General features: G+C 50.4%; 1 protein-coding gene across 1 annotated transcript in view; it reads right to left on the bottom strand.

Annotated features, from left to right (window-relative positions):
- Dscaml1 (DS cell adhesion molecule like 1) overlaps positions 1-27,428 on the bottom strand; it is a 330,756-nt gene that overhangs the window by 79,853 nt on the left and 223,475 nt on the right. Inside the window, exons 4-6 of the mRNA XM_038323307.1 lie at positions 9,456-9,602; positions 3,054-3,332; positions 35-310 (exon numbers count right to left, since the gene is read on the bottom strand). Coding sequence (XP_038179235.1) covers positions 35-310; positions 3,054-3,332; positions 9,456-9,602 — 702 coding nt within the window. The remainder of the gene's footprint in view (positions 1-34; positions 311-3,053; positions 3,333-9,455; positions 9,603-27,428) is intronic.

Genomic DNA, 27,428 nt, shown 5'->3' with positions numbered 1-27,428 from the left:
GCCCCGCTCTGCTCTGCCACACACGTCCACTCACCTTCCAGCACAATGATGGCAAAGTCTTGGGCTGTCTGGGCCTTGCGAGTGGCAAAGCACTGGTAGGCTCCTGAGTGGCTCTTCTGAGCCGAGGAGATAAGCAGAGTTTCATTGCTGAGCCCGCGGATGGAGATGGCCTCCCCCGGCAGCACCAGTTCAGTGTTGCGGTACCAGCGGATGGTGAACTCTGGGGAGCCTGTGAGGGCGCAGGACAGGATGACCGTGCTACCGATGCCCGTCTTCAGCTTCTTTGGTGTCAGGGTCACATGAAGGGGGTCTGAGTGGTCAGGTTGGGAAGATGTGAAGACGTCAAGGGAGGTGGGAGGAGAGGAAAGGGATACAGAGAGTTTACTGCGATGGCATGTGCCTGGACGGACAGAGGTGAGAGTCCAGCTCTGCAAACATACCTGTGTGAGATTTGGGACTAGGAAATCTGCTCTGGGTCTCAGTTTACCTAGGACGCATGTGTAGTACAAGCTAGGATTTTCTGCTGAAGGTCTTGTTCTGATGACCTCTACTTCCCTAAGGTGGGTCCTTCCACGTAGGCAGAGCTTCATGGCCCCCTTAGCTCACACAGAAATCTGGGACCTCGATTTACATGGTGAGCATCCAGAAACCAGAAGGCACTCTCCTTCCTGCCAGCTGCCTCTCACTCCCATGCAGGCCACCAGCCCTGCTTTCTGCTAGCTGGATATCCTTCGAGTGCCTCTGGGGCTCCATCACCTCCTTTCCCCTTACCCATCATCCTCTTTGATGCAGTCTTCTCCTGCTCAGCATGTTCATGGATCCCCCAAACTCAGCATGGAATCCAAAGCCCTCAGAGGCCCAAGGTACCTGCCCCCATCTGCTGTCACTAAGGTTACACATCTAGAACATCAATGACCTGTATGTGGCATTCCCTGGAATGGTTTGGTTGCAGAATCTAAGCTCTAGGCCTAGAATGCTCTGCCTAATTCCCGCTGACCTCTGGTCACTTCTAGTGAATCTTCCTGGATTTTACCTCTCTTCCCACTTTAAGTCCCTCTCATACCCCCAACTAGGGGATCATCAATGCCATACCCAGCAATCTGTCTAGCATTACCCTTCTTCTTATCTCTTGGAAGGCAGGCCACCTGGAAGCAAAAGTATCCTGGGCATTATGTCCCCACCAGGACTCGGACTATGAGTATCATTGACTGGATGGATGGCGGACTGGTGATAGCCCCAAGTCAGCTTCCCTCACTGATTTTTGCTCCTGAGCGCTCCTGTACAGGAGGTCAGGCTGTAAGAGTGTAGAAAACTGGGGACCTTTCGGGAGGGGATGATAGGCCTAGGAGGATGAGAGAAGGTTGTACCGCTTCCTCTTGTACCCAAGCCTCCAGCAAGCCTGTGTGTGTGTGTGTGTGTGTGTGTGTGTGTGTGACCACGTGGATAGTGTGCAGGTGGTGGTCTATAGTTGACCTGAGGAGTGTGGAATAGTGTGGGGAAGTGTGTATTGGTACAGGTGTGTGGACCCCACAACTATATGGGAATTTGGGGAAATGGATGTGCAAGTTTTGGATGTTCGTGCCTGTGATTGTACATGCTTTCTGATGTGTACTGGGGCAGGTGTGAATGCCACAACATCGCCTACAGTCATCATGCTGATATTTTAAGGGCTTGTAATAGGTGTGACCTCCTGACTTATTTTTTTTCTCTCTCTCTCATCTCTCTTTGTGTGCGTGCACGCATGCATTATTTTGTCTTTTGAGACAGGATGTGACATAGCCTGTAAGCTTGCCTAGCCTCGAGCTCCTAATCCTCCTTACAGGTATGCACCTGGATTAGCTGAGACACTTTGGACGGCGTTGAGAACAAGAGGGGAGGTACTACTGTTACGATTTTTCTACCTGTCTAAGGCTTGCTCATGAGCAATGATTCCCTAGTTTTGTTTTGTTTTTTTCTAAGCATTTGCCTCCTCGCTGCCCTGGAGCAGCTCTTGGGAGGTTTTTCTGTGCTAGTGTCACAGTGACTCCATGTAAGGGATAACCGCCACTCTGCATGATGGGTAAATGCACATGAACTGTTAAGGCTTTCTGGGTTGTGGAGGGTGTCCAGCCCTGACCTGGCTAGGGAGTCCAAGGCTGGAAGGCCAGCAGGAGTTCTGCGGTGTCTGTGGTGCACGATGGCATATGGATTCTGCTGAGGATAGAGTAGAGTCACCCTAGGTAGCTCCTGCCTTGTCAAGCTGAAATGCCCTCAGGGAACAGTCACGCTGTTGAGTACAATGTTCAAGGGCTCAGGCTAATGCTGCCTGACACCTAGAGCGGTCCTCAGGGGTCCCAGATCCCAGCCCCTTGGCCTCTTGGCTGCCAGAAAACTCAGGATATCAGAGCTCAAAGGAGCCTCGGCATCTCATGGATATGGGCCAGGTGAAGAGTCAAAATGGATGGCGCTGAGAGAAGACCTAGGGTATTTCCATGGCATCAGCTCCCCTACCTTCACTGCCTCTGCCTGCCTTCTCGGGCTCATAAAAGAAGTCTACAAGGCCTTGTTGCTTTCCATAGCTTCCTGAACCCCAGGGCTCTATGCCTAGAATGGGAACGAACCAAACTCCATATTCATGGCAGCTCCAGGTACAGCCTACGTGGCTGCTTCTGCTCAGTGTCTGGTCTGATGGATCAGGACCCTTGCCCATTATTCTTAAAATCTTGGACTGTCACGGTGGAGACACAGTCCCACCTTGTAGACTAACATCAGTATTGACTCCCTTAGCCAGACATAGCCTTCCCCTAACAAGCCCAGGAGATCTCCTTTTCATAAACTCCCCACAAGACCCCCATAGCCTGCTGGATTTCTGGAGAGACCAGGTGACTGGAGGTCACGGGTATTGCTGCTGATGTCGGGACTGGTTTCATACCAGTGGCCTCTCCAAGCTATAACCTAGGAGCTCCTCTTATGGCAACAGGAGGCAGGCGCAGGGCCTGCACGGTGTGGTACTCCATTGCACAAAGGCCAGCACTCCCAAACGTTCCTAGGGCCGCAGAAGGCTCCTGACTCACCGATGACTGTGAGGATGCCGTTGGCTTCTGCCGACCCAAAGGTGTTGGTGACCTCACAGATGTAGGTGCCACTGTCCTCAGTGCGCAGGTCACTGATGGTCAGCCCTGTGATACGCTTAGCCCAGCGGCTGTCAGCAGGGAGGGGCCGGCCATCTTTGAGCCAGCGGATGGCAGGGATGGGGTAGCCAGAGGCAGCACAGGGTAGTTCCACTGCATGGCCAGTCCACACTTCCTGGGAGTGGAAGCCATCCAGGATGGTGGGTATGGACTCTGCAGGGTCTGGAACAAGAAAGGGTCAATAACTAAGGCCCTCCTGGGCAGAGGAGATAGGAGTGAGGAGAGGGTAGCAAGGCCTCCAGACAGAAGCCCTGTCCCCCACACTTATAGAGAGCAGTTTCTAAGGTGGCAGCATTTCCAGAGGAGTGCATATGCCCTCCATGTGTGTGCCTCGACCAGGTTGAGCCCTGAGAATCATGCTTGTAAGCTAGGCTGTGTGGATGGCTGGGGACATGGCAGGGCTCAAGTCTGAGGATCAGAAAGAACAAGAGCACATGTATGACAGCTGTCTTCACCCTGGTCTCAGAACGTGACAGTGGTGTCAACATCTAGCAGTTATTGGTGGACCTCAAACCAGACTGGAGATCCCTCAAAATAGGTAAACAGTTGGGGCATTCTGCCCTGTCTTGAAGTTTTGGTTATGAGCCTAACCTTTGATGGCTAAGTCAGCTCTTCAGTCCCTTGCTCTGCCTTCTGCTCATAATGTGGGCAGGCTCAGAGTTCATGTCAGAGCCCTGCACTGTGTGGGAATAAAGCCAGGAGAAGCCAGCACCTGTGAGAGCTGTGACCCTAGGCAGTAGAAGACCCAAGACCCTGTGGCTGAGATGTCCAGGTCATTTATGGGTGTTCCTGTCTACTCTCTCAGCCCAACTCCTCACGGGCAGGTGTTTCTGGGATTCTACCCTTCGGGTCCCGTCTCTGCTGTCAAGGGTCCACCAGCTATTCTCCTGCATAGAACACCTTCATTTGTTTCTCTTTTAGGCATGGTCTCTAGCCAAGGTTGGCCTTAAACTCACATCACCACAGATGACCTTGAACTTCAAAAAAATTATTACAGTGTGTGTGTGTGTGTATGTAGATGCATGTGTGTGCACGTGCACACACACTTTTGAGCACATAGGTGTGTATACGCCATGGGTCATGTGTTGAAGTCAGAGAACAACTTACAGGAGTTGAGTCTCTCCTTCCGCTGTGGGGGTCCTAGGAATCTAACTCAGGTTGTCACACTTGGTGGCACCTTTACTGCTAGGCCATCTTACTATCCCATGATCTTAAATTTCTGGTCATCTTGCCTTTACCTTGTGAGTTTGTGTGTGCTGCCATGTTTACTTTATTTTGTGCTTAAGATCAGACCCAGGGCATCCTATGCAACAAACAGGTACTTTACCAATGGAGTTGTATTTCCCTAACACATTCATCTTTTCTTTCTGCTTAGCAGTTCAGGCTTACCCTTAAATGCTTGGCCATCATCCCCTCCTAGCCTCTTGAGTGCAGGGATTCACAGGCATGAGCTATTAGCTCTGGCTTTTATACTGACTCTCAAAGTCATCTCCAGCCCAGTCCTGGCTGTAGCCTGTCCTGTCCGCACACCACACTGAGGCAAGCTGGGTCACCCAGACATCCAGCCAGTCTGCTCTGCACAACCCGCTCTGGTTCATTGTTCACAAGCCAGCCTCAGCGGCGTCTCATACACACCTCCCCCTCCCCGCTGTCACTCTCGCTGGACTCCCATGGAGTTCCCTTTCTTTCCCTTTCCTTTTCAAACAACCCCTTTTCCTTTTTAAAAAACAAAACATGCAAAATTATTTTTTTGAACGGGTAATATATGCAGGTGCAAAGCCTCAGAAAAGCTAAAGAGTGTAGATGGAAAGGTGGCCTCCCCCAGCCCCTGGCCTTCTCCTGCTGTCTGTCCCTCGAGGCCAAAACTGCAGCTACCTGTCTATTTTAATAGCAGCTGCCGCAGGCCAGGCATCCATCCTCCCAGAAGACAGCCAGGCTTCTTGAGGCAGTGTTGACCTGTGATGCCCCTCCTGTGCCCAGTGTGGATTAGGGTTCCTGCCTGTTGAACCTTTCGTTTCTCAGGTGTGTGGGGGTGGGGCGGGGGGAGGGGCACTCAGGAATGAAGATGTGCCAGTGAGCTGGCTTTTCTGTATAAACTCCACACTGAGGACTTTATAGACTCGTGCTGAATTGTGATTTCAGAGAACTCAGAGAGATGACGTTCCTGAGACCAGAGAAGTGTGGGGACGAACCTGGAACCACATAGCAGACCAGAGCCCTGAAGGCAGGCTGTTCTTATCCTTCCTCAGCAGATGGGGCTCTAGATGGAATAATCTAACATACTGAATTTTGTTTGAGTGAGCAGGAGATCTACTGACTCCCTTCCCCCCCCCCCCCCCGCGCACCTCCCTTCACCAGTAGGACCATCTGCTCTTTGCTCTTGCCCCTTGGAGAGGGGTCAGGCCTGGAGTCTCTCTGGAAGCGGGACTTTCCAGAAGGCTGTCTTTGTCACTGCTCATGGCTAGGACACAGAAGGTCCAAGCACCGCTTCTGTGTGCTCTCTAGTCCACCCTGAGACTTTGGGTGAGTCTCATGACTTCTGCAATGGGTGTCTTCTCTGTACACAGTGGCCATGACTATGGTGCCTCCATATCGGATATTACTTTCCTAGGCAACGCATGGCAGGATGCACGCTACAGTGCCTCATCTCCCTGTGTCTACAGGGGGTGCAGATGCATCCGGTGATTGCCATTTGATGCTCATCCTTCCTCTGTGACAGACTTGCTGTCCTCTCCCCTCCTCCACCCCAGTGGGAATGGTTGATTGGTTGGGATCAACAGAGCCAGTGCCAGAGAAGAATTACTCAATGTGACACTTAATTGATGTGAAATACACAAATTCCATGGCACAGGGCAGAATTTACAAGCGGAGGGGCTGCCGGGGTGGTGGAGGAGGGGCGGGGTGGGGGGGAGAGAATTAATCACTGAGGCCCAGGCGTGAAATTAAATTCCGGGGGGTGGTAGGGGAAAGAAGCCTCTTTCATTACAGGGGAGCAGAGAAGTAAAGGGCTGTGGTGTGTACATGTGACATCCCGGGGGACTGGGTGCTACCAGCATAGGCATGGGATTGGGAAAAGACAGACAGCCCTGCCTGAGGTTGTGGGGGTCCCAGGTCAGGCTGCTGGGATGTCCCGAGATGTCTGGACTAAGTCTAGAACCAGGGTAAATGGTGTCTGCTCCATGATTGTCCTGCATGGGCTGGGGGACGGGAAGCTGGCTTCACATCCTGTCTGGTCCTCAGGCTCTGCGTCACGGTGAGGCCTATACTAAGTTGTCTGGGATGCTGGTGTTCCATTGAGTGCTTGGGGGAGGGAACTCTCTATAGAGCCCTATGTCAGGTGTGGGCAGGTGTTATCTGGGAGGACTTAGGGGAGACTTAGACTCTTTCTGTAACTGCCCTTGTCTTGGAATGTGATAGGAATGGGGTGGGACAGTGCAGGAACAGCAAGGTAAGGATGCAGATCTCCCTGCTACGCTGCAGCTTCTGGAGACTTCCCTGGCATCAGGTACCACTGAGATCCGCATGCTGTAGCCTGCGACCTCCTTATGACCTCCCAGCTAATTGTATTTACCATTCTTGGTTCTCAGACCAGCAAGTGGAAGTTGGGGGCGTGATTGGATGCTTGGTGGCACAGCTTACGAGGAGCCTCTTGTGCCATCTCCAGCCCAGGGGGCAGCCCCACCTTTGGAGGTGGGGAACCCTTTCAGGAGGAGCTTATGGGCCCTGGCTTCCTTGGGACGGGCTGGGCTTAGGAGGTGCGTGGGGGCAGGGAGCTGGTGAGCCTAGAGGTTGGAGCTCTCCCGATGCCATTCCTGGCTTCCCTCTCATCTTACTTGCTGTTCTGCAGAGACAAGCATCTTGCAGACAAGCTTCCTTGTCACACCCGATCACATCAGAGCCCCGCGCCACTGCACGGCCTCCCTCTCCTCGCTGTTCCCTTCCCTCCAGCATCTTCTTTCCTTTCCCTCACTTCCCTTTGTCTTTGCGTTTCTCTGGTCTGGGTCCAGGTCTCCTCTCCTGGTCACCATTCCCTCTGTGCCCAGGCCCCTTTCCCGGGTTGACCTCTCTGTTCCTTAAGGTAGGGTTTTATTTTTGAGTCCTTGGGGGTGTGGTATCTCTCTTACTGTTTCCCCACCATGCCTTTCACCCATCATGATGGTGCAGGATGAGAAAGAGAAAAGCTGGTATAGCCTTCAGCTTCCGGAATCTGTTCTTTTGAGGAAACCCTGCCTAATTCTCACACCTCACCCCTAAAGCTGGAGGTTTAACCATCAGAACAGAGAAGGGAGGACTTGGTGGAGCAGAGCAGGCTAGCAAGAGAAGGTTTTGGGCCTCCCACCCTAGAAACTGCTTGAGAAGCATGCAAATGAGATGCAAAACACCATGCAAACAAGGCCCTGTAATTTGGAAGCAAACCACTCCAATGCAGCACACTCTGAATTGGCTGCAGATTCAGAAGTCCTACTACACACGGTCTGTGCTCTGGCCCAGTGTCATCTGCTTATACAGAAGCACAATTTCCATTGGCACTCATAATGCCACAAATGTTTACTTGGTACCTATTGTGTGCCACACTCAGAACCAGGCACCAGAGACGCAAGGGTCAAAGAGGGGAGCCTGGTTCTTGCCTCCTCATTCCTGTCCTCTTTTTCTTGTTTTCAGCTATTCTGGGTAGATGAGATGGGTCCTGTTGATGAGGGCTGACCTCTGCTAGTCACAGATGACAGAAGCAGTCAGAAGGCCAGAGTCCTTCCCTAGGGCCTGGAGTGGGGCATTACCTTGTGGTTTTTAGTCCCCCCAAAATGAAGTTGTATCAATTCATCCTCTCTCTAAAAGCCATTCCACCACCTCCTCAAGATGAGGATGCTTAAACTGTAGGTCAGAAACCCTCAGGAGGTTGTGATAGCCATTCTGTGGGTTTTAACCAGTGCTGAGAAAAATAAAAATAGCATGGGCTACAATAGAAAACAGTGGGTACTGAGAATGTAGAGTTGGGAGTGTGCTTGCCTAGCGTGCATGAAGTCCTGGGCTTGACCCTCAATACAGCAGAGATCTGGAGTGGCGGCACATTTACAATCCCAGTGCTCAGGAGGTGGAGGCAGGCGGATCAGAAGTTCAACGGCATTCTCAGGCCAGTCCGAAGACTTAGAGTTCATAAGACTCAGTCTCAGAAAACAAAAAGGCAAACCAAACCAAACCCAAGGAATAACAAAACCTACATGGCAAAAAGTTTCAGAAACTTGGTGTGGTGATGCATGCTTGTGATCCTAGGACTTGGGAAGCTGAGGAAAGAGGGTCACTGAATGCTTCAGGTCAGCCCGTCTCTAAAAAAACCTACACCCCACCCCAAAGGAGGTATCAGAGCATGTGGAGACTGTGTGGGGAAAACCCCAGAATGCATTGTACAGGTGATGGAAGAGCATCTGTCTATGAATGGATGTCAAATATTTGGAGCCTTATACCTTTGCCTGTCTTTGCCAGACGTGGTGTGTGGGTGTTCTGCTGACCCTCCCTGCCTCCAACAGAAAGGTACTACAGCCAGAGGGACCAGAGTGTGAATTCTGACTGGGCATCCCACTGGCTCAATACCTCAGGCAGGCCAATGGACTCCTGGGGAAATACAGAGCATCCCACACACCTCACAGGGCTGTGGATGCTGACCAGGTAGCTCATGGAGAGCTACCTGATACTCAGGGTGCAACACACACCCTCCGTCTCTCCTCAGACACCACGATCACCCCAGAACAAGAACCTCCTAGAAACATTTATCATTTATATTATATTCTACCTTCTCTCCAGTGCTGTGAGGTGGCCTCCCAACAAAGTGTACACACACAGACATACACAACAACAACAACAACAACAAAACAGCAACCAAACAATGAAAACACCAGAATCTTTGGGAATACACCAGGAAATGAAAAGCCCTCCTGAGTACTACAGATCTGAAATACTACAGATTTAAACAATGAGTTTCCTGACAATGGCAAAAAGAGGAAGTGGTGGCGGTGGCAGAGGGAGTGGAGAGAATAACGAGGTGTGCTTGAGAACCATCAGACACATGGAAACGTTTTAATCCTTCAGGAGAGCCAGGTGTGGCCTGACAGTGGCTCCTGGACCCAAGATGCCTCTAGAAAAGCTCTCACATCAAGGCTACTTGACCCAAGCTGGGTGAAGGCTTGCCGAGTGGTACCTATGTCCACGATCGTTACTCTCTTTCTCAAAGTGGATACAGATGGCATCCCGTATCCATGGAGGGTTAGTGTACCCCGGCCGGCAGCTTACCTGTCACAGAGAGCCGAGCCCCGTTGCTCTGACGAGTCTCCCCACTGTATTTGTGCTTAGTAATGCAGCGGTAGGTGGAGAGAGCATCTTCCTTCTGCACGTCTGAGATGTAGAGCCCACCGTGTGAGGTGATGAAAAACCTGTTTTCTGGAGACACAACCAGATAGAGCCAGTTACTTCTCTGACTGAGGCAGCTCTGATTAGCAGGTGGTCTGCCTGGAGCTATCTTGAGCCAAGACGGTAGGGGAAAACGAGGGATGAGGTGGTGTGGCCTCACATGTGCGTCACAGCCAATAGGCAAGGCTTTTAGCCACACACAACACAAGGGCAAGAAAGTAGAGAGGGCAATAAGTTTTCACTGTGGTCACTATGTAACCCAGGCTGGTCTCAAGCTCAGGACTTTCCCGCCTTTGTCCTGAAGCACTGGATTGTAGTAGATGCCACCACACTGGATAAGAAATTAGGCTTAATGCCAGACTGAATGAAATCGGTGTCTCCATTGGGTTTTTCTACTTGTTAACAGTGCCGTTTTGGGCATCGCTTAACCCCCTGAGTCTTAGATGTGCAGGTACTTCTGCATATGTTGGCTGTATCAAACAGCAGCCTGCGGAAAGTGCTCACACGTTGTCGAGGAACCCTCTCATTGTCTACCCTTGGTAGGAGTCTGCAAAACGTCCTCACTCGTTGCCCAGTGACTCCTAAAATTGCTAGTCTCTGCTTTAGTGGAAGAAGCAAATGTGCAGTGACGTCATCGGCCTGGGCTGTAATCAGTCACTTCCCCAGAACTTGGGGTTCTGATTCTTAACCTTTTGTCTACATCAAGACAAATGAAGCCCTTGGAATTGCTGGCGTCTGTCTTAGGGGAAGAAGCAAATGTGTAGTAAAGTGATTGGCCTGGACCACAGTCAGTCTCCGGACAGGGATTTGGGGGTTCTGACTCAACCTTCCTTCCAAGCCAAACACAAGCTTAAATTCTTTCTGCACTGGGACTGTGGGGAGGGAGACCCAGTCGTCACCGCAGCTGTGAACAGCGATGGGCCAAGCTCTGTGTTCACTGCCTGTGCCACTGTCCTTGCCTCAGTGGGACACTTACTTGGTCACTGCTATTGTACTTGTCTACAGCACAGTGGTTGTCTCTGTGCAGGTTCCTCCAGTGAACCTCGACTCTGAGCTGATGACAGCTGATTTAAGGGGAGAGGTGGCCTTGGGTTGGGGAGTGGCTGGTGGCAGCAGAGGACTCTGCTCATTGAGAACGGAAGAGAACAGACAGCCTGGGGCCACACTTGGGCTCCCGATTGGCCTTAGGTGACCATGCTTATCTAGGAAGGATGGGGTCGGGGTAGAGGAGAGATGTGAAACCAGGGGATGAGCCTATCAGCCTGGCGAGCTCTAGACGAACCCTATACCATACCCTACAGTCTGGATCTTACAGAGGTCTGCAGCCATTTCCCTGGGGCAGACTCCCAATCCTTCCCCTGCCCCAACAGTAAGAGCTCAAGTTGTGGCTTAACCTATAAGGAATGTTCTGTGATGCTTCCTGTATGCCCTAAGTACATACTTAGGGGTGATGTGTGTGTGTGTGTGTGTGTGTGTGTGTGAGACCAGAGGACAACCTTAGGTACTGCCCCTCAGTTCACATCTTTTTTGTTTGTTTGTTTGTTTTGTTTTTTGAGAAAGTGTCTCTCTGGCCTGGGATTCACTATGTCGTCTAGGCTGGTTGGTCGGTGAGTCCCAGGGATCTGCCTGTCTCCACTTCTCTGGAGCTGGGATTACTAGTGAGCACCATCACATCAGGCTCTTTGTTATATGGGTTCTGGGAAGTGAACTCGGGCAAGCGCTTTCCTGGATGAGCACCGTCCTGGTCCATAAATTCCGTTCTGAGCGTGAGGATGAAAGCCAAAAGCCCTTTCCTCCTCAGAGGCTGCAAAACTGCAGAATGATGAGTTTAGTGTTCTTGACAGTATCTTTGAAAAGTTTCTCTGGGCTTCTTTTGAATAAATATTTATCGAATTGTGTGTGTGTGTGCGCACACATGCACGTGTGCGTATGTGCATGTGTGTGCGTGCGTGTGTGTGTGCATGTGCGTGTGCGTGCGTGTGTGTGTGCATGTGCGTATGTGCGTGTGTGTACGTGCGTGTGTGCGCATGCGTGTGTGTGTGTGTGCATGTGCGTATGTGCGTGTGTGTGCGCGTGCGTGTGTGGCATGCGCGTGTGTGTGTGTGTGTGTGTGTGCACGCGCGTGTGTGTGTAGATCAAAGGACACATTGTGGGAGTCAGTTCTCCTTTCAGCACGTGTGTTCTGGGGGCTGGGCTCAAGTCGCCAGGCTTGGCAGCAGCGCTCTTACTCATGTGACCATCTCACCAGCCCGTCATAGCTATTTCTTCAATATGGCTTTAAATAACTTCATCAATCTGGGCTCTTCTGAATGAATTTTGGTCTAACTACAATCCTCCTAATTACTCCTCTCTTCCTTCCTCCGCCTCCCCATCCCTCTCTCCCCTCTCCTCTTCTCTCCAGTGCCCTGGACCAGCACCAGCCAGCTTTTTTGCCAAGTGTGAAGCCCTAAAAATCACATTCTGCTGATCCAGGTAGGAAAGAAAAACACTTCACGTAACACGGCGCTAACTTTTTTGGTGAGACAGTATGACGCAGAAGGCAGCACCGTCAGCCAAAGCCTTGATTTATCCTTGTGACCGGCTGGTTACTTTCCTCTGTGACCCCTTGTGAGCTTACTACTGGGTCATCTAGGTCATCCCATGGTCTGGCTGCATCATGGGAGTTCTCCTGGCTGATCCCAGGGATACCAGCAGCCCTTCTCCTCTGGATGCCAGGTAGAGAGGCACCATGGGGGGAAAGACAGGAAGGGAAGGGAAGGGAAGGGAAGGGAAGGGAAGGGAAGGGAAGGGAAGGGAAGGGAAGAAGGGAAGGGAAGGGAAGGGAAAGGGCTGACTGAGTCCCCCACCCCAACCCCCACCCTGTGTCAAGTGTAAAAGCCCTCTGGACATTTAGTTTGTTACTGAGATTGGGGTGCAGAGCGACTGTGGGATGTCACTGTGGATCAGAGAATGGGGAGGAAATGGAGAGGGAGAAAGCCAGGAAAGCCATCAGAGCAGTGTTAGCAGCCCACAGGTACACAAGTGACTGAGCCCTGGTCAGCCTGAATCCTGTGGTCCTGGCTGCCAGCACCCCAGGACCCACATAGCCCTGTGCTACTGGGAGTCTGCACCCAGAGTGGAGGGTGGGTGGGGTGATGCTGCTGCTGGTGGGGATCTGGGTTTCTATAGCAACCAGCAGCTGCTGCATCGGATGTTTCCCATCCTTCATTGTCCTCATTTTCCCCTCCCTCCCCCCGTGCATATTTAATTGCAGTAGCGTGTTTTTTTTCTCTCCCTCTCTCTGTCTTTTTTTTTTTTTTCCAGACACAGTGTTTTGCTCCTACTGAAACAAAGGCAGGCCGCAGTCCAGAGATGCGCAGTGTGAGAGGGGAAGGAGAAATCAGGGGTATTATGTTAATCCCTTGGGGGTGGGGCTCAGCCATGGTTTGCATGTTTGATGAGAATCAAAAGTGGGGGTTGGGGGATCCCTTCTGGGGACAGGAGGCTAAAGAAGTCTACGGAGGAGAGCCAGAGTCTTGAACAGTGTGCAGAGCCCAGGAAGACAGAGCTAGCTGTGAGCCTCAGAGAGGAGAGGACTTAATAAATATGCTGGCTTCCAATGTTATTTGGTGGCCATGGTGACATAGGCTTGAGATAATCTACATCTTTGACTCCTCCTCCTAAAAGCACAAGGTGTCCCTCTGCAGGAAAGGAGTGCCGCTGACCCATTTGGCCATTTGGAATGCATTAGGTAGCTGTAGGGATGGGTGGGGATATTGAGCAATTGCTAGTTGGTACCTCTGTGAGAGATGCTGATGGCATCACACTGGTGGGGTTCTCGTTGCTGGGTACCCGAGTGACTACTCTGAATGGCGGTAGCATCCCTGTGGGTTTATGCTATTGAGTCACTCACTATTAGGCTAGAAGAGCAGGATAGGGAGCCACGCTTCATCCTGAATGCTGCCTTGTCCCATGGTACTACTGTCACCATGCTCACGGACAGGGAAATGGTGAACATAGTTAGCACACCTTTTCCTTCTTTTCTTATCGTGATACATCATGTCCTGGCCCATTTCGTCATTCTCTTCTTTGGTGGCCTTGACAGAACTTCTAAAGTTAAATATTTATTGGACGTCTGTTAGACACTAGGCAAGAAGAGAGCAATGTAGATGTAGGTGCGCAGGTGCAGAGAATGTCCTGGAGAGATGTGGGCATGGCTAACGGATCACACAAGAATGGACAAGGATTATGAGGAGCCTGAGGAAGCTGAGAGCTTGGAAAGACCTCTCTCTCAGAGTTGGAGAACCAGCCCTGTTCACACCTCAACCTTGGCCTCCCAGCCTGCAGAACTATAGAACCTCAAGTCTCTGCTATACAAAGCTACATGGCCTGCACATGTGGCATCTCTGGGGCACTGGTGTGGCCTTAAAACTTCTGCTGCTTATTCAACCAACCAAGGGAGTGTTTCCACCATGTTTGTCCGCTGTTTTCACCCAGGGAACTTTCTAGAATCTTGTGGGTGTGGTGGTTTAGCAATAGGCTTTTAGGAGGTGCTGGCCTGTGGGGGCAGGGGAGTTCTTAGTCAGAAACAGCTGGAAGGACTCTGACCCCTGAGCATGGGCAAACCCACCCACTCTCCTTCAGGAGACTGAGGAATGGACCAAATGCATGGTCTCAGCAATGTTGGGAAGTAAGACGGGGCTCTGGCCAGCAGGCTTCAAGGATACATCTTACAAATGAGACAGGTGAGCCTAGCTTTTGGCTGCGTCCTAGGATTATGGAGTCTTGCTGTTAGGTCTTGTGTGTGTGTGTGTGTGTGTGTGTGCGCGCGCGCGCGCGCGCGCGTGCACATGTGTTAGTAAGAGTGCATGTAAAGACCAGAGATCCATATAGGATGTCTGTCTGTCTGTCTCTCTCTCACTTGAGTCTGGGTGTCTCACTAAACTGGGAACTACCAATCTAGCTAGTTTGTCAGGCCATTGAACTCCAGGGATCTGTTTCTGTCCCCCATGACTGGGATTAAGGATTAAAGCCAAGCTTGGCTTTCTACGTGGGCACTAGGGATCTGAACTCTGGTCCTTGTGCGCCTTTAGAGCTAGGCCAGGGAGCAGGAGTCTGAGAACACAAAGCCCCCCTCCCTTGCGTAGGTGCTAAGTTTAGGCGACAGTGTCTCTCCTATCTTTTCCCAGAAGGTCAGAGAGCCTGCCACAGGGACTCCTGCAGCTGCAGGATTTACTGAGACTTGATTGACGGAGACTCCATGACAGCCAGAGGGCTTGACAGGAGAAGTCAGTATCTGGAGAGGTGGCCTCTTGTTCCTTGCCCTCTGGGAGGCACCAGGGACACGGGAGGCTGAGGTTGGCTGAGGCTTTGGGGGAGGGAGTAAATTGTGCAGATCCTGCTGCAGCCTCCGCAGAAATAGGATAAGCTTTGCAGCTCCCAAGTCAGCCCCTGCTTCCACCTTTGCCTTCCCAACCTGTCCCCAACCCACACCCAGAGGGATGCTTTCAACCCAAGGTGGATCACCTGACGCATTAGTGAGAATCTCTCAGCGGGACCTTGTTTTACCCAATGTGACAGCAGTGCTTGCCACAACATAGACACTCAACAGAGACTTACAGGGTGAGTGAGCAATCTCTAATCACCGAGAAGGAAGTGACAATGTCTGCATGCTTGCTGCACACTTGTCTCCTCTGGGAAGCCCTTCCAGGTTACTGAGAGTGCCTGCATCTCCGCAACTCACCGCTGCCTCTACCGAACCCACTGGACTTCTGTGCGTTAGACATAGGGTCTCAGTCTTAAACCCAAGGTGGCCTGGAACTCAGTATGTACACCAGGCTTGACCCCACATTCGTAGGGATCCTCCCAAATGCTGGGGTTACACATGTGAACCACACTTTAAAGATTATTGTTTCAAAAAAAAAAGATTATTGTTTCAAGCATGTGAAAGTCAAGACTAAGCAATATGGGAGTTTGTCAAATATATGTAAATAAATAAACAAACAAATAATTCCCCCACGGTCTTGCCATAGCACTTGTAAAAGGGACAGGAAGCAGGGATTAAGAGGTTTGTATAGTATATTCATAGTAGCATTGATCACAGCAGCCAAGAAGATTCACTGATAGATGAGAGGATAAACCAACCGTGTGCTATACATATTTTGGAATATTATTCAGCCTTGAAAAGCAAGGCTATTCTGATTCTTTTTTTTTCCAGCATGGTTGAACTTTGAGGAAATCATAATACAAGCAAGAAAAGCCATATCCTCAAATACAAATATGCTGGATGTCTATTCAGAGGAGGCTTTGGAAGCAGTTACCCCCATAGAGACAGAAAACAGACTGCTTAGTGCTGAGGCTTAGAGAAAGGGCAAAGGGTGTGCTGTTGTTAGTGCGCACAGAGCTTCAGTTCTGTGAAGTAAAACTGAGCTTAAAGGCTGCAGAATGATGGTGGCGTCCTTTTCCAGCGTGGCTGTACCTCCAAGGCCGGAACACGATGCTCAAGATAGAGGATCCCACTCTAGGAGTGGGAAAGCAGCCAAGGAATCCTCTGCCCCACAGATGTGACAGGGTACACAGCTGAGGCCCTGGAGAGAGGCCCCGTGCTGCGGACCTGTAGCCAGGCAGCCACTTGGATATTCTTCAAGGGTGCTGTGCATCTTGGCTTGGCAAAGGATCCAGGTGGCGTCTATGAAGTTTTTAATTTGTGTTAAGCCCAGCAAGAAAAGCTCCCTGAGGCACGTGTATCCATGATCTTGGGCTCCCAGATGCTAAAACCACGAGAATAAGTTCATTAGGCTGTTGGTCTGTGTCATCATGCTTTAGTGGGCTGAGGAGCCCTACGTCGACCTACCTCACCTGCACAGGTATTTCACTCCCAAGAGACGCCTCTGGCACTGGCATTCAGGGGACGGACCTGCTCCATGGATGTACATGGCATGAGTGAGGAAGAGGCACAGGTCCTAAATCAGATTCTGGAGGTTGAGTTTAGAAAGTGAGGATAGAGGATGGGTGGAGAACGCAACACAACTTGAGTCCTCCCATGAGTATGAGGGCTGGGAACCCAGAGAAAAGCAGAGGCAGGGGGAGATAAAGCAAAAACTCAAGGTGACAGGGACAGGGACCCTCCCTGGGGATGACCTTTTAGCATAGGCAGGGCCTCATCTGCATTCTCAAAGGCTCAGACCTTGCCCATTCCTGTATATTCGATCAAAGGGAAGTGAGGTAGAATATAGTCTGGACCAAAGTACAGATGTCAGGAGAGGCCTCCTATCTCCCATCCAATTGAGCAGCCTTGGTGGATGGATGTACTAGAGCAGGAAGAGACTTATGTGGTTGGGAGGGAGGACTTAGTACCTGCAAATGAGGGTGGGGCATGCATAGTCGGAAACGGTAGCTGGAGCTGGCACATTCTGACAAGAGAGGATGTGAATAGTCTCCATGTGGAAGTGAGCAGGCCTGGAACCCTCTTTCTGGAACAGGGCATCCTGGGGACTGGTATAGACACCACGGTCTCATATTCATCTTAAGCGCAAGACCAGGCTGGGCATGCCAGGTCCCTAATGGAGGCTACAAAGCAGCATCTAGTATTTCCAGGCAGTGTGGTGATGTGGGCATGTCGGGGGAGTAACTTCTTTAATTCCCCCTGTACTGCTTCTGTGCTAAGGGAGAAAATGGCTGACTTTGGAGGGATGCTGACATAGTCCCTAAAGGGTCTCATGCAGACTCAGTTTCTCCTATAAGGCTAGAGGGTCACATAGTTATCCCCTGAGCTGCCTTGTCCCCTTTTGGATCCAGTCCTGAGATAAGCCTAGCTCTGGGTTTGGCCAACCTTGCATTCAACGTATCACACTTTAAGTCAGCTGTCTCTCAGTGCTGTCAATCACGGAGTTCTGGGGAGTGGGGACACATTGCTGGAAAAGGTCCTGTAACTAAGGCATGTCACCTATGGGAAGCACTTACATGGAGACAGGCATGACAGAATTGAGCCCACTGGGTTGGGAGATGAGAAGCCTGGATTCTGGTTGACTGGGTGAGTTCAGGCAAGCTTCATTAACCTTGTGGACCTCAGTTTTCTTGCTGAGTGAAGGAAGACAACCAGTTGCTCTCGAATGTGTCTTCCAAGTGTCACGTCCCTAGGGATTTGATGGTCTGCCCTCCACTGTCTGAGCAAGGATAGGGGTCAACTCTTTGAACCCCATTTCTATTCAAGGGCTGCAGAAGGCAGGAGCCAATCTTTACATAGTCCCTGGCTTGGAGTTATTCTCCACATAGATAGATAGAACAGCGCGATGGTGGTACTGGCATTACCCATAAACTCCTGGTTCCCTGTCAGAGGGACATGTCAGGGTCCACCTGCCCATCATCACTGCTTTTGGGTCTAATAGCAGATGATGTCACTGAAGGACCCAGTATGTCAACAGCATGGTGAGAGGAGTCACAGGGCTGGGCCTCAAACCATGTTCCTCTTCCTAGCTGGAAGGTGTAGAGAGTTCTTGATCTTTCTGAATCCTATTCCCTCTTAGGAGTAAATGAACTAACTCTGGGGACTCTGGGATGTGGGAGTTCAGATCTAGACCTGGTCTCAGCCTCCGAGTCCTCTATCAGCTTCCACTATCACCTCCATTCAGCTCATAGGGTGGCTTTTGAGTATATGGGGTGTGTGGGGACATACTGGTGGCAGGGCTTGGGTGGAGGTGGACTGGATCTATTTCACTAGGATCCAGACAGACTTCCACTTGGGTCACTGACTTCTGGACGGGCTCAGTACTGTCTCTGCAGAAAGCCCCAGGCAGCTGGGGTCCCAGGGGCTGAAGACCAAGTCTCAAGAGGGACAGCCAAGTCAGAACCTTAGAAGGGGCTGCTACAGCAGCCAGTTTCTTCGTTTTTCCCAGAATCCTTTTTTCCACAGTTCTTTCTCTGCACCAGGATTAGCACACATCTCTCACTCGCCTATTGCAACAAGATTTTATTTCTAATTATGCTGTAATAAAACTGGAGCGCTCCCAGGCTCCCTTTCAAATGACTTGTATACACACTGCGGATTGGACCCTCCTCGGCCCCATTGTAATAGCGGCTCCCTGACATTCATTAGACATGCATGAGAGGGGCGCTTTAAGAATAGAATTGCATTTAAATGGATTTGCTGAGAGAGGAAGATGAAAAAGAGAGAGACAGACAGAGAGAGGAGAGAGAGCTCATGGGGAGGAGGGAGAGGGAGAGAGGTCTGTTGAACAAACTATGAAAACAAGATGCCATAATAACAGGGTGCTGAAATAAGCCTCTTTATTCCTCGTCCTCATCCGCTGCACATGGCAGAGCCCAGCCAGGGGCGACAGCCTCCCCCCCCCCACAGTCTTCACCCTACTTTTATGCTCCCTGCCAGGGGCTTTATAGCTCCTCGCTCCATGCGTCCCCATGTGTCAGACTTCTGGAGCATAATGGGATCTGCTGCTATTACAATGGGGAGGCTGCCTCCATCCCATAGAACTGCATCGCCAAGGGCAGCCAGGAAGGGCAGCCCACTGTCTCTGGGAGGAGGTGTCTGCAGGCCCTTATCTGCAGGGCTTGGCTCTGTCCTCTGTCCCCTGCCCCTTCTCTGAAGGCCCAACTGTGAGTGGCTAAGAAAGGAGAAGAGGGGCTCTATTCCCCATCCTGGCCTGGCCCCCATGGGCCCTGACCCCTGATTCCATCCCTGGTGAGCAGCCTCTGCTCTTACCCAGTTAGTACTGTGAAGGCTATGGCTGTCCTGTGCCAAGAACCTACTTTGTGTCTTCCTGCTGGTGGTGGCATCTAACCCATTTGTTCTCTTTGCTTTGACCAGGTACTCTTAAAACGGACATTGGCACGCCTGAGAACGGCCATGGCTTCCTATGCTTCTTGATATAAAGATAAGAGCCCTTAGTAGGATAACCCCACCTCTGGTCCTTCATTGCACCAGTCCTCCTGCTCCCAGGCTTGGTGCTATGTGGGCTACTCCCTGCCACTGCTCATGGTAGTCCACCTGATATCCTAAGACCTGGGTCCTCTGCCTCCAGGAGACCCTCCCACATCTCTGCACAGGGCCTAGGATGATTCACCAGAGACTGGGCACATCCTAGAATGTTAGCTGACAAGGTCAGGGTGGCTAGGTCCTGGTCCCGCATTGCTCTAGTCCTGTAGTACAGCCCTAGTACAGTGGACTGGGTGCTGGCTGCAGCCAGGATGCTGCTTCTTCTCATTTGATCCTTGCTGTAGCCTACATGAGACAGTGTATTAGTGTTCTATTGCTGTGCTAAGGCACCATGACCAAGGCAATTCACAGAAGGAAGGGTTTGTTTGGGCTTATGGCTCCAGAGGGATAAGAGCCCATCACCATCACTGTGGGGAAATGTGGCAGCAGGCATGGTATCTGGAGTAGGAAGATGGGAGTTTGCATTTTAAATCACAAGCAGGAAGCCAGCAAGGAAGCCAGGGATGGTGCAAGTCTTTGGACTCTCAAAGTCCACCCCAAGTGACATACTTCCTCAAGCAAGGCCATGCCTCCTAAGCCTCCTCAGACAGCACCATCAACTGGGGACCAAACATTTGAATGCTGGAGACCATGGAGGGGGGATCAGCAATCATTCAAATCAGTGCAACTTGCCCAAAATCTCAAAGCATGGGGCTAAAAAAATCCAAGCCAGACATTTATCTAGTACTTCCAGGTCAGCTGAGGGATTTGCTATTGTTCCTTCCCACAGAGGGCATGCCCTCCTGAGGCCACACAGCCCTCTCTGAGAGTCCAGCTAAGCAGAACCCCTTCTCCCTTTCCAGAAGGTTCCTGATTTGTACTGCTGGGCTATTCCCTGGACCTGGACAGACCTCAGTGGCTCCTGACCACTGCTTCTCTGATATGTTTAGATTCTCAGAATACAATGCAGGCTTCTTTAAGATGTCACAGATTGCTCTTCTGAAACCCCATCACGTGTGGTCAGGGATGAGAATTCTGACCAGATTGCATTGCCAAGAAAGTACTAGAAGCAGCCAGAAGAGTGGGCTCTGTCACTTTTCAGCCCTGTGACCTGGAGGCAAGTGTCATGACTCTCACCTCCTACTGGACCCTCAGACCCTCTTGAGTGGAACCACCGCCCACCCCCTTGCAGGTTGTTGAGAGGAGGCGGTGGCTGCTGCAGTATTGTGCCTCCCGGCTGCTCATTTCTGCCTCTGCTTCATTAACTTTCTCTGGTGTGTTGGTAGCAACAACAGGGAATGAAAACACTGGTTTGACTATGCTCCAGACAAGATGCAGCTCAGAGGATCACAACACCATGACCTCTCAAAGCCATCCAGCAACAGCCATCTAACAGGACTGGCTCCGTGTCATTCTGAGGGCACTGTGGTGTCAGGAACACCTCCTGCATTTCTCTCCTTAGGTTTCCCAATTCGCCACCCTGGGGCCTGCCTGCTTCACAGCCTCCAGTGGCTACACACAGCAGAGATGAGCTGTGATAGTGGGTGGAGCCTCTAAAGGGCAGGAACAACTGCAGGGGGGTCACCTGTCTTTGTCTCCTGGTTCCCTGCAGACAGGAGCCATCTCCTGTCCCTGCTCTGGCCTCCACTGCAGACATTCAGCTTTTGTGATGGTGCTAAAATATATTGTGGATCAAATGAATGAACGGATAGACGAGGGCAGGAATCATGGCCTCTTTACTCTGTGGTAAGTCTTTGGCTTCGGTGCTGAAGTCAGATAGACTTTGGTTTCATTGTGTGGCCTCACACAGCTCCCTGACCCCTTGGACTCAACTTCCTTATCTTTAATTGTGCTAATATCAGTACCAATCAGAGGTCTGAGAGGTCCTGAGTTAAAGCACTGGCCCTGGGGCCAAGCTTTGATTGTTCCATCCATGACGCTGTCAAAGACATGACCAACAGCTTGCTGGAAAGGGATTCCACCCAATGTTCACTTCATATGGTGACCACACAGCCTGTTGGTCTCAGATCAGTATCACATCCTATAGTCCTCTGCTCAGAAGCTTCACAGGTCTCTTCTGCTGACAGTAGAGGCCCTTCAGCATTTCCAGATGATCAGCCAAATGTGCAGCACCCACCCAGGCGGGTGGGTCCTCCAGGGATCTCCTGAGCAAGGGCAGGAATACCCGTAGGCCCACCTGCCTGTGTCTTTCCAAATCTCAAAGTGAGTCAGGCTTATTGACAGGATTCAGACACCCAAGTGCTGGGTCTTGGTTGTCCTCGACCCCTACTGTCTTTCTGTGTCTGTGTACCCTCAGGCACCTTGTCCAGGCAGCCCCTAATCGGCCTCTCCACGCCTCTGTGTGGCACTGTCTCCTCTGCCCCTCCAGCTGGAGAAGCTGAATCTTTACCTGGCTTTCATCATGAAGCTGGCACTTAGTGTGGAATTTTACAGTTTTTGCCTGAATGGCTTGTCTTCCTGGGTGGCAGTGGGTGGGAGAGGAGAAGGAGGACATTTCTCTTATTGGTCCATTTCCACTATGAATCCGGCATGGGGTTATAAAATACAACTGTCCTCCTTTATCTGAGGGGAAGGGTTCTAAGACTCCTCCCCCCATAGAAGTCTGAAGATGAAGGGTAATTGACTCTATCTATATCACACATGCATATATATAACTATGATATTTTTTAATAAATGAGCCCAGAGATTAATGACAATAATAAAATAAAACTACGACAAGAGTCTATAATGCAAAGTCATATGAGTTTTTTTTCCTCTCTCCTAAAATACATTCTACTGCGTTCACCCTCTTGTATTGATGTGAGATGAGATGGCTCCCACATGACAAGCTGAGGTGAGGTGAACGCTCTTGGCACTGTGACACAGCCTCAGGCCGCTGTTGACCTTCTGATGAATGTCAGCAGGACCTTTGGGACAGGCAGATGCTGGTTGTCCACAGGTAACCAACCACAAAAAGTGAAACTTGTTTAAGGGTGTCTTTCTGCTCTATGGTCCCTGTCAGTCTCCAGAGGCCTGAGGTAACAATCTGTTCTGTGGGAAGAAACCCAGGATTTTGGGGATTCAGAAGCAAACCCAAGATCACATGGCTGTTGGGATTTACCTGGATTGCTGAACTCTATAGCTCTTCACGCAGAGGCCTCAATTTGCCCATAGTTCCTATCCCAGATGCCCTGCGTTTGTTGGTTGACCTTAGTAGTTGACAGTGATGGCCATGCCAGTGTCACAAACATGACTGTTTAGTGTCAGTGGAGGCTTCATACAGAGCTGGGCTCACAAGTAAGGGCGAATTTCGGGTCTCTGCTATTTTTTATTTATTTTGATATAGGGTCTCTATTTATAGTCCAGGCTAGCCTCAAACTCAATAAAGCCTCCTTCCTCAGCCTTGAGTTCTGGGATTATAGGCATGAGTTACCATGCGTAGCACCAGCACCCTTAAAGATACAGCAGTTGGAACTCTGGGCTCACTCGCTAGGTGTGCACAGTTTCCACCTCTCATGCCCTGACATTTTCTGTGCATTGAACACGAAACTATATCCTACTCAACACTGAATCAGCTCTGGCCTCAGATGTTCTGACTGGCATTTTCCTCCTTCCTCTAAGCTCTGCATGCCCCAGCCTCCCTGTGTCTCCAAGCCTGGGCCTCAAGGCCCTCTTGCCCCTGGCCCAGGACTACTGTGGACTTGACCACTTTCTTAGGACTCCCCTTGTCATTGTCCTCACCATGACTTGGGGGCATTGGTTACCTTCTTTTATCTGATACCCTATAGATTGAGATTCCTGCTAATAGCATTTGGGTTGACATTGCCATTACATTTCCTCAACACCAGGCCCTATAAATGTGTAAGGGGACTTGGAGGGACATGGTTAGAAGAATCAGTGCAAAGAAGAGAGTTCAGGGACACCATTTTTTTTTGGGGGGGGGGAATCTGAAGTTCCCACCCTCATGGAGCTCTAGTCTTGAAATAACAAAGGAGGCAAACAGCCCTGGCTGAGCGTCTCTTACATACTGACTACTTCCTCTTCATCAAACCTTGCCAGTCAGTATCATCCTCCAATGAAAGATGAGAAAAGCTGGACTTAGAGATGTTAGGTAAATCACTGTATATGCCCCAGGCTTAGGAAGTGAGCCCAGGTCTAAAGTTGGGTGCCCTCATGCACGCTACCAGCTAACCTTGTCCTGTGTTCTGCTTATAATCGTCTTAGGGACACATGTGACAGGTGAGGTAGAAATTGAAGAGAAACATATGCCATGGTTTGAATGAGAATGGCCCCAATAGGCTCAAATATTTGAATACTTAGCCCCCAGTTGGTGGAGCTCTTGTGGAAGGATTAGGAGGTGTGGCCTATTGAAGAAGGTGTGTCAGTGGCGGGGAGGGGGGGTGCTTTGAGGTTTCAAAAGATCCCAGTCTTTCCCAGTGCATTCTCTCTCTCTCTCTCTCTCTCTCTCTCTCTCTCTCTCTCTCTCTCCTTCCTGGTTTTTCCAGATGTGAGATGTCAGCTGTTCCTACCACTGTGCCTTCACCCTGCCATCACGGGCAATGACCATTTGAAGCTGCAAGTCAAAGTTAAACACTTTCTTTTATAAGTTGCTTTGGTCGTTCTGTCTTATCACAGCAAGTGAACAGGAAATAACATAGCATATTAGTTTCTTTCCTTGTTTTTGGGTCAAAATGCCTGACAGATATGACTTGAGGGAAGAGGATTTATTTGGGCTCATAGTATAAGGGAACAAAGTCCATCATCATGGGGAGAGCATGGTGGCAGTTGGTTGGCAGGAGTATGTAGCTGGGACTCCTTGTCTCCCCATATCTTAGTGGAACAGGAAGCAGAGAAAGAAATGTAGGTATTTAATTTGGCATTTTCTTCTTCCTGTTTGGGCTGCGGAAAACTTTGTCCCCCCCTGCCAATTCAGGATGAGTTTTCCTTTCTCAGTTAACCCTCTCTCTAGAGATACAGTCACAGACATGCCCAGAAGTGTGTCTCCTAGGCGATTCTAAAGCCAGTCAAGTTGACAATAAAGATTAACAACCACAGGGTGGATTGAAGACTTTCTGCTATTATTCCTCTGCCACTTTGTGCCCCAGCTGTGGCCCTGCCTCCCTGGCTCCTCCACTGGAGGCAATCACTATCTCTAGGAATGCATGAAACCCTGGGAGTGGCTGACTCAGGAGGGAGTAAGCCTGTGGCCTGGTGTAATCTACCCACAAGTCTGGTGGCCAAGCGGCTGTGGGGGGCATCCTAGCATATCAGCAGTCACATGATCAAAGAACAAGGAGGAATTAATATCCCTGAGGTGGTCTGGAGCCTCTGATACCAGCAGAAAATTACAGGACACGAGATGAGGGTATTACAGAGGAAAAGGGGGGAGCAGGAGATTCCCGTGGCTAATCCTGTTAGCGAGACAATTTCTTATCAAACTCATTATGCTTTTGAAAGGAGGGGAGATGGGGTGAGGGAGAGTGGGCCGGGGTGAGAGCATCTGGCAGAGGGAGAGGAAGGGAGAGAGGCAAGAGTAGCTGAGGCAGCGGAGGTGAGCAGGCAACTGACAACCTGGTGTCTCTGTTCTGCTTATAGCAAGGTCTAAGGTAAAAAATTTTTCTAGGAGGCATCTCTCTCCTTGGCAAATGTCAGCCAGTGAAGAAGCTATTTCTGTTCTGGCCACAGATGTCTGGAGTCCCCAGCCTTGGCCTTTCTTCTTTGACCCAGATCACACTGTTCCTGTCTTTATGGGTCATGAGGATCACCTCCAGTCTACACAAATGCTGAAAACCAAACCAATCAATCAAGAAAAACAAACCAACAAACCCAATAACAAAACAAAGCATAAAACAAAGCAATACAAAAACCCCAAAGACTTGTTTACAAAAGATTTTTTTCAACTTTCTATCCTCAACTTGCCTCCCTTCTGAGATGGGTGAGGAAGGGATTAGGCCTAGGAAATTGCAAAGCTTTCTGGCAGCCACTAGCTGAGCATTCTTGGGCAAATCACTTAACTTCTCTGGGCAGTCATTTCCTCAGCTTGAGCGTAGAGAAGAATTACATCATGTGCTGTGTTCTTCATGGTTTCCTGTGAAGATGGAAAGGGGTGTGCATGCAGAAGAGCTGCCATCTGGAAACTTCTACATAAGGGAAGAAATTGTTCTATTTTGAAGTTGAGACAATGGGTTCAGCTAGGCTAAGTGTCTCTCTGGCAGTACCAAGGCTGTATGTGGCCTTTCAGGGCCTGAGCCTTTAGTTTCAATAACAGGGTTTTTGAATTTGCAGACTTGCTTGAAGCCACCCCCATCACCCTGCTCCTGACTGACCAATCACAAAGAAGGTATGTGATGTGCAGGAACCTGAGTGCTTGCTTATAAGGGCTACGGAATGCTGAGCATCGCCCCAGGCTGGAGGGAGAAACAAGTCCTCGAGGCAGATGCAGTTGTGTCTATCCTCCATCTATTCTCCCTTCCTTCCGGATGAGCTTGGGTAGGTCAGTGCCCATCACTGCATGCTCTGAGTGAGGAGGTGAGCTTACACGCCTGAGGTACAGAAGGGCTTTTAGAAACTTTTCATGTTCCAAACAAAAAGGGGAGTCACTCAGGACAGATCAAGGATGTAAGCCTGAGAAAGGAAATGATAGAAGTCTTAGAAGAAAACAGGGGGAGCCCTGTGACGCTGGGCTTGCCAGTGGCTTCTTGGCCACGACACCAAAAGCACAAGCAAGGAGAGAGAAGAACAGATGGAGTGGCCTCCCTTGGAATTTAAATTTTCTGCCACCAAAACCAAGTGTAAAAGTCCCCAAGATATGGGTGCAAGTCATATATTGGATTAATGACTGATATCCAGGCTAGAAGAAGAATATTTACAAAGCAAACAGCAAGACCCAGCAAACTGGTTTAGAAACGGCTGAAGGACGGGAATAGACATTTCTCCTAGGAGAAATGCAGGGGGCCGAGAGGCAGAAGAGCAGAGATGGCCGACATCAGAAAAATGAGAACCCAAACAGCCAAGAGCTACTGCGGGGCACTCGTTAGGATAGCTGTTCACGACCCGAACAAGCTCAAGACTGGAAGACGCCACGTGTTGGCGAGGATGTGGAGACATCGGAACCCTGTGCTGCAAGGGTGGGGATCTGAAATGATACAGGCGATACGGAAAACAGCACAGGGGCTCCCTGAAAACTTAGAATCACCACACACCTCAGAAGCTCTACCTCTGGATACGCACCCCCTAAGAACCAAAGGCAGGTGATACTGCGGTATTGTACACTTGTGTTCTCAGCAACACTAAGCACCACAGGCAAAGATGAAAGCAATCCAAGTGTTACATATGGCCAGAGTACTGCTCAGCCTTAAAACGGAAGAGGCTGGGCAGGCGGCTCAGTGGTGAAGTGCTTCTGCACGAGTGTGAGAAGGGGAGTTTGGATCCCCAGAACCCATGTGAATGCCACGTGGTTGTGCTGGATGCCACGTGGTTGTGCTGGATGCCACGTGGTTGTGCTGGCCTTCTTGTAATTTTAGCCTCAGGTGGGTGATCCCCAAGCACCAGGTTTGCTTGAGACTCGCTGAATAAAGTGGGAGACCAATTGAGGGTGATTGTCTGCATCACCTTGGGCCTCCACACGCATGTACATCCACCCTCATGTGCCCCCATACACGTGTGTCCACAAATATGCAAAAGGATGTATATACTCATATGCACACCAGACATACATGAGCTAGGAAAGGAAAAAAAGGAAATTCTGACACATGCTACAACACAGGCAAATTTTGAGGAAGCCTCCCTTATTAGGATGACCTCCTGTGTTCAGACCAGACTGGCTAGGGTTAGTTACTGCATGGCTCCCCTCACAATTACTGACCACTTCTTTCAAGGTTGGCTATTTTCGTGCCATTCTTCTAGCTAGCGAATGTCTTAAAGGTCAGGATCTTATCCACATCTGG

This window comes from Arvicola amphibius, chromosome 3 (assembly GCF_903992535.2).
Source record: "Arvicola amphibius chromosome 3, mArvAmp1.2, whole genome shotgun sequence".
NCBI lineage: Eukaryota > Metazoa > Chordata > Mammalia > Rodentia > Cricetidae > Arvicola > Arvicola amphibius.
This window is presented reverse-complemented; position numbering and strand designations above follow the sequence as displayed.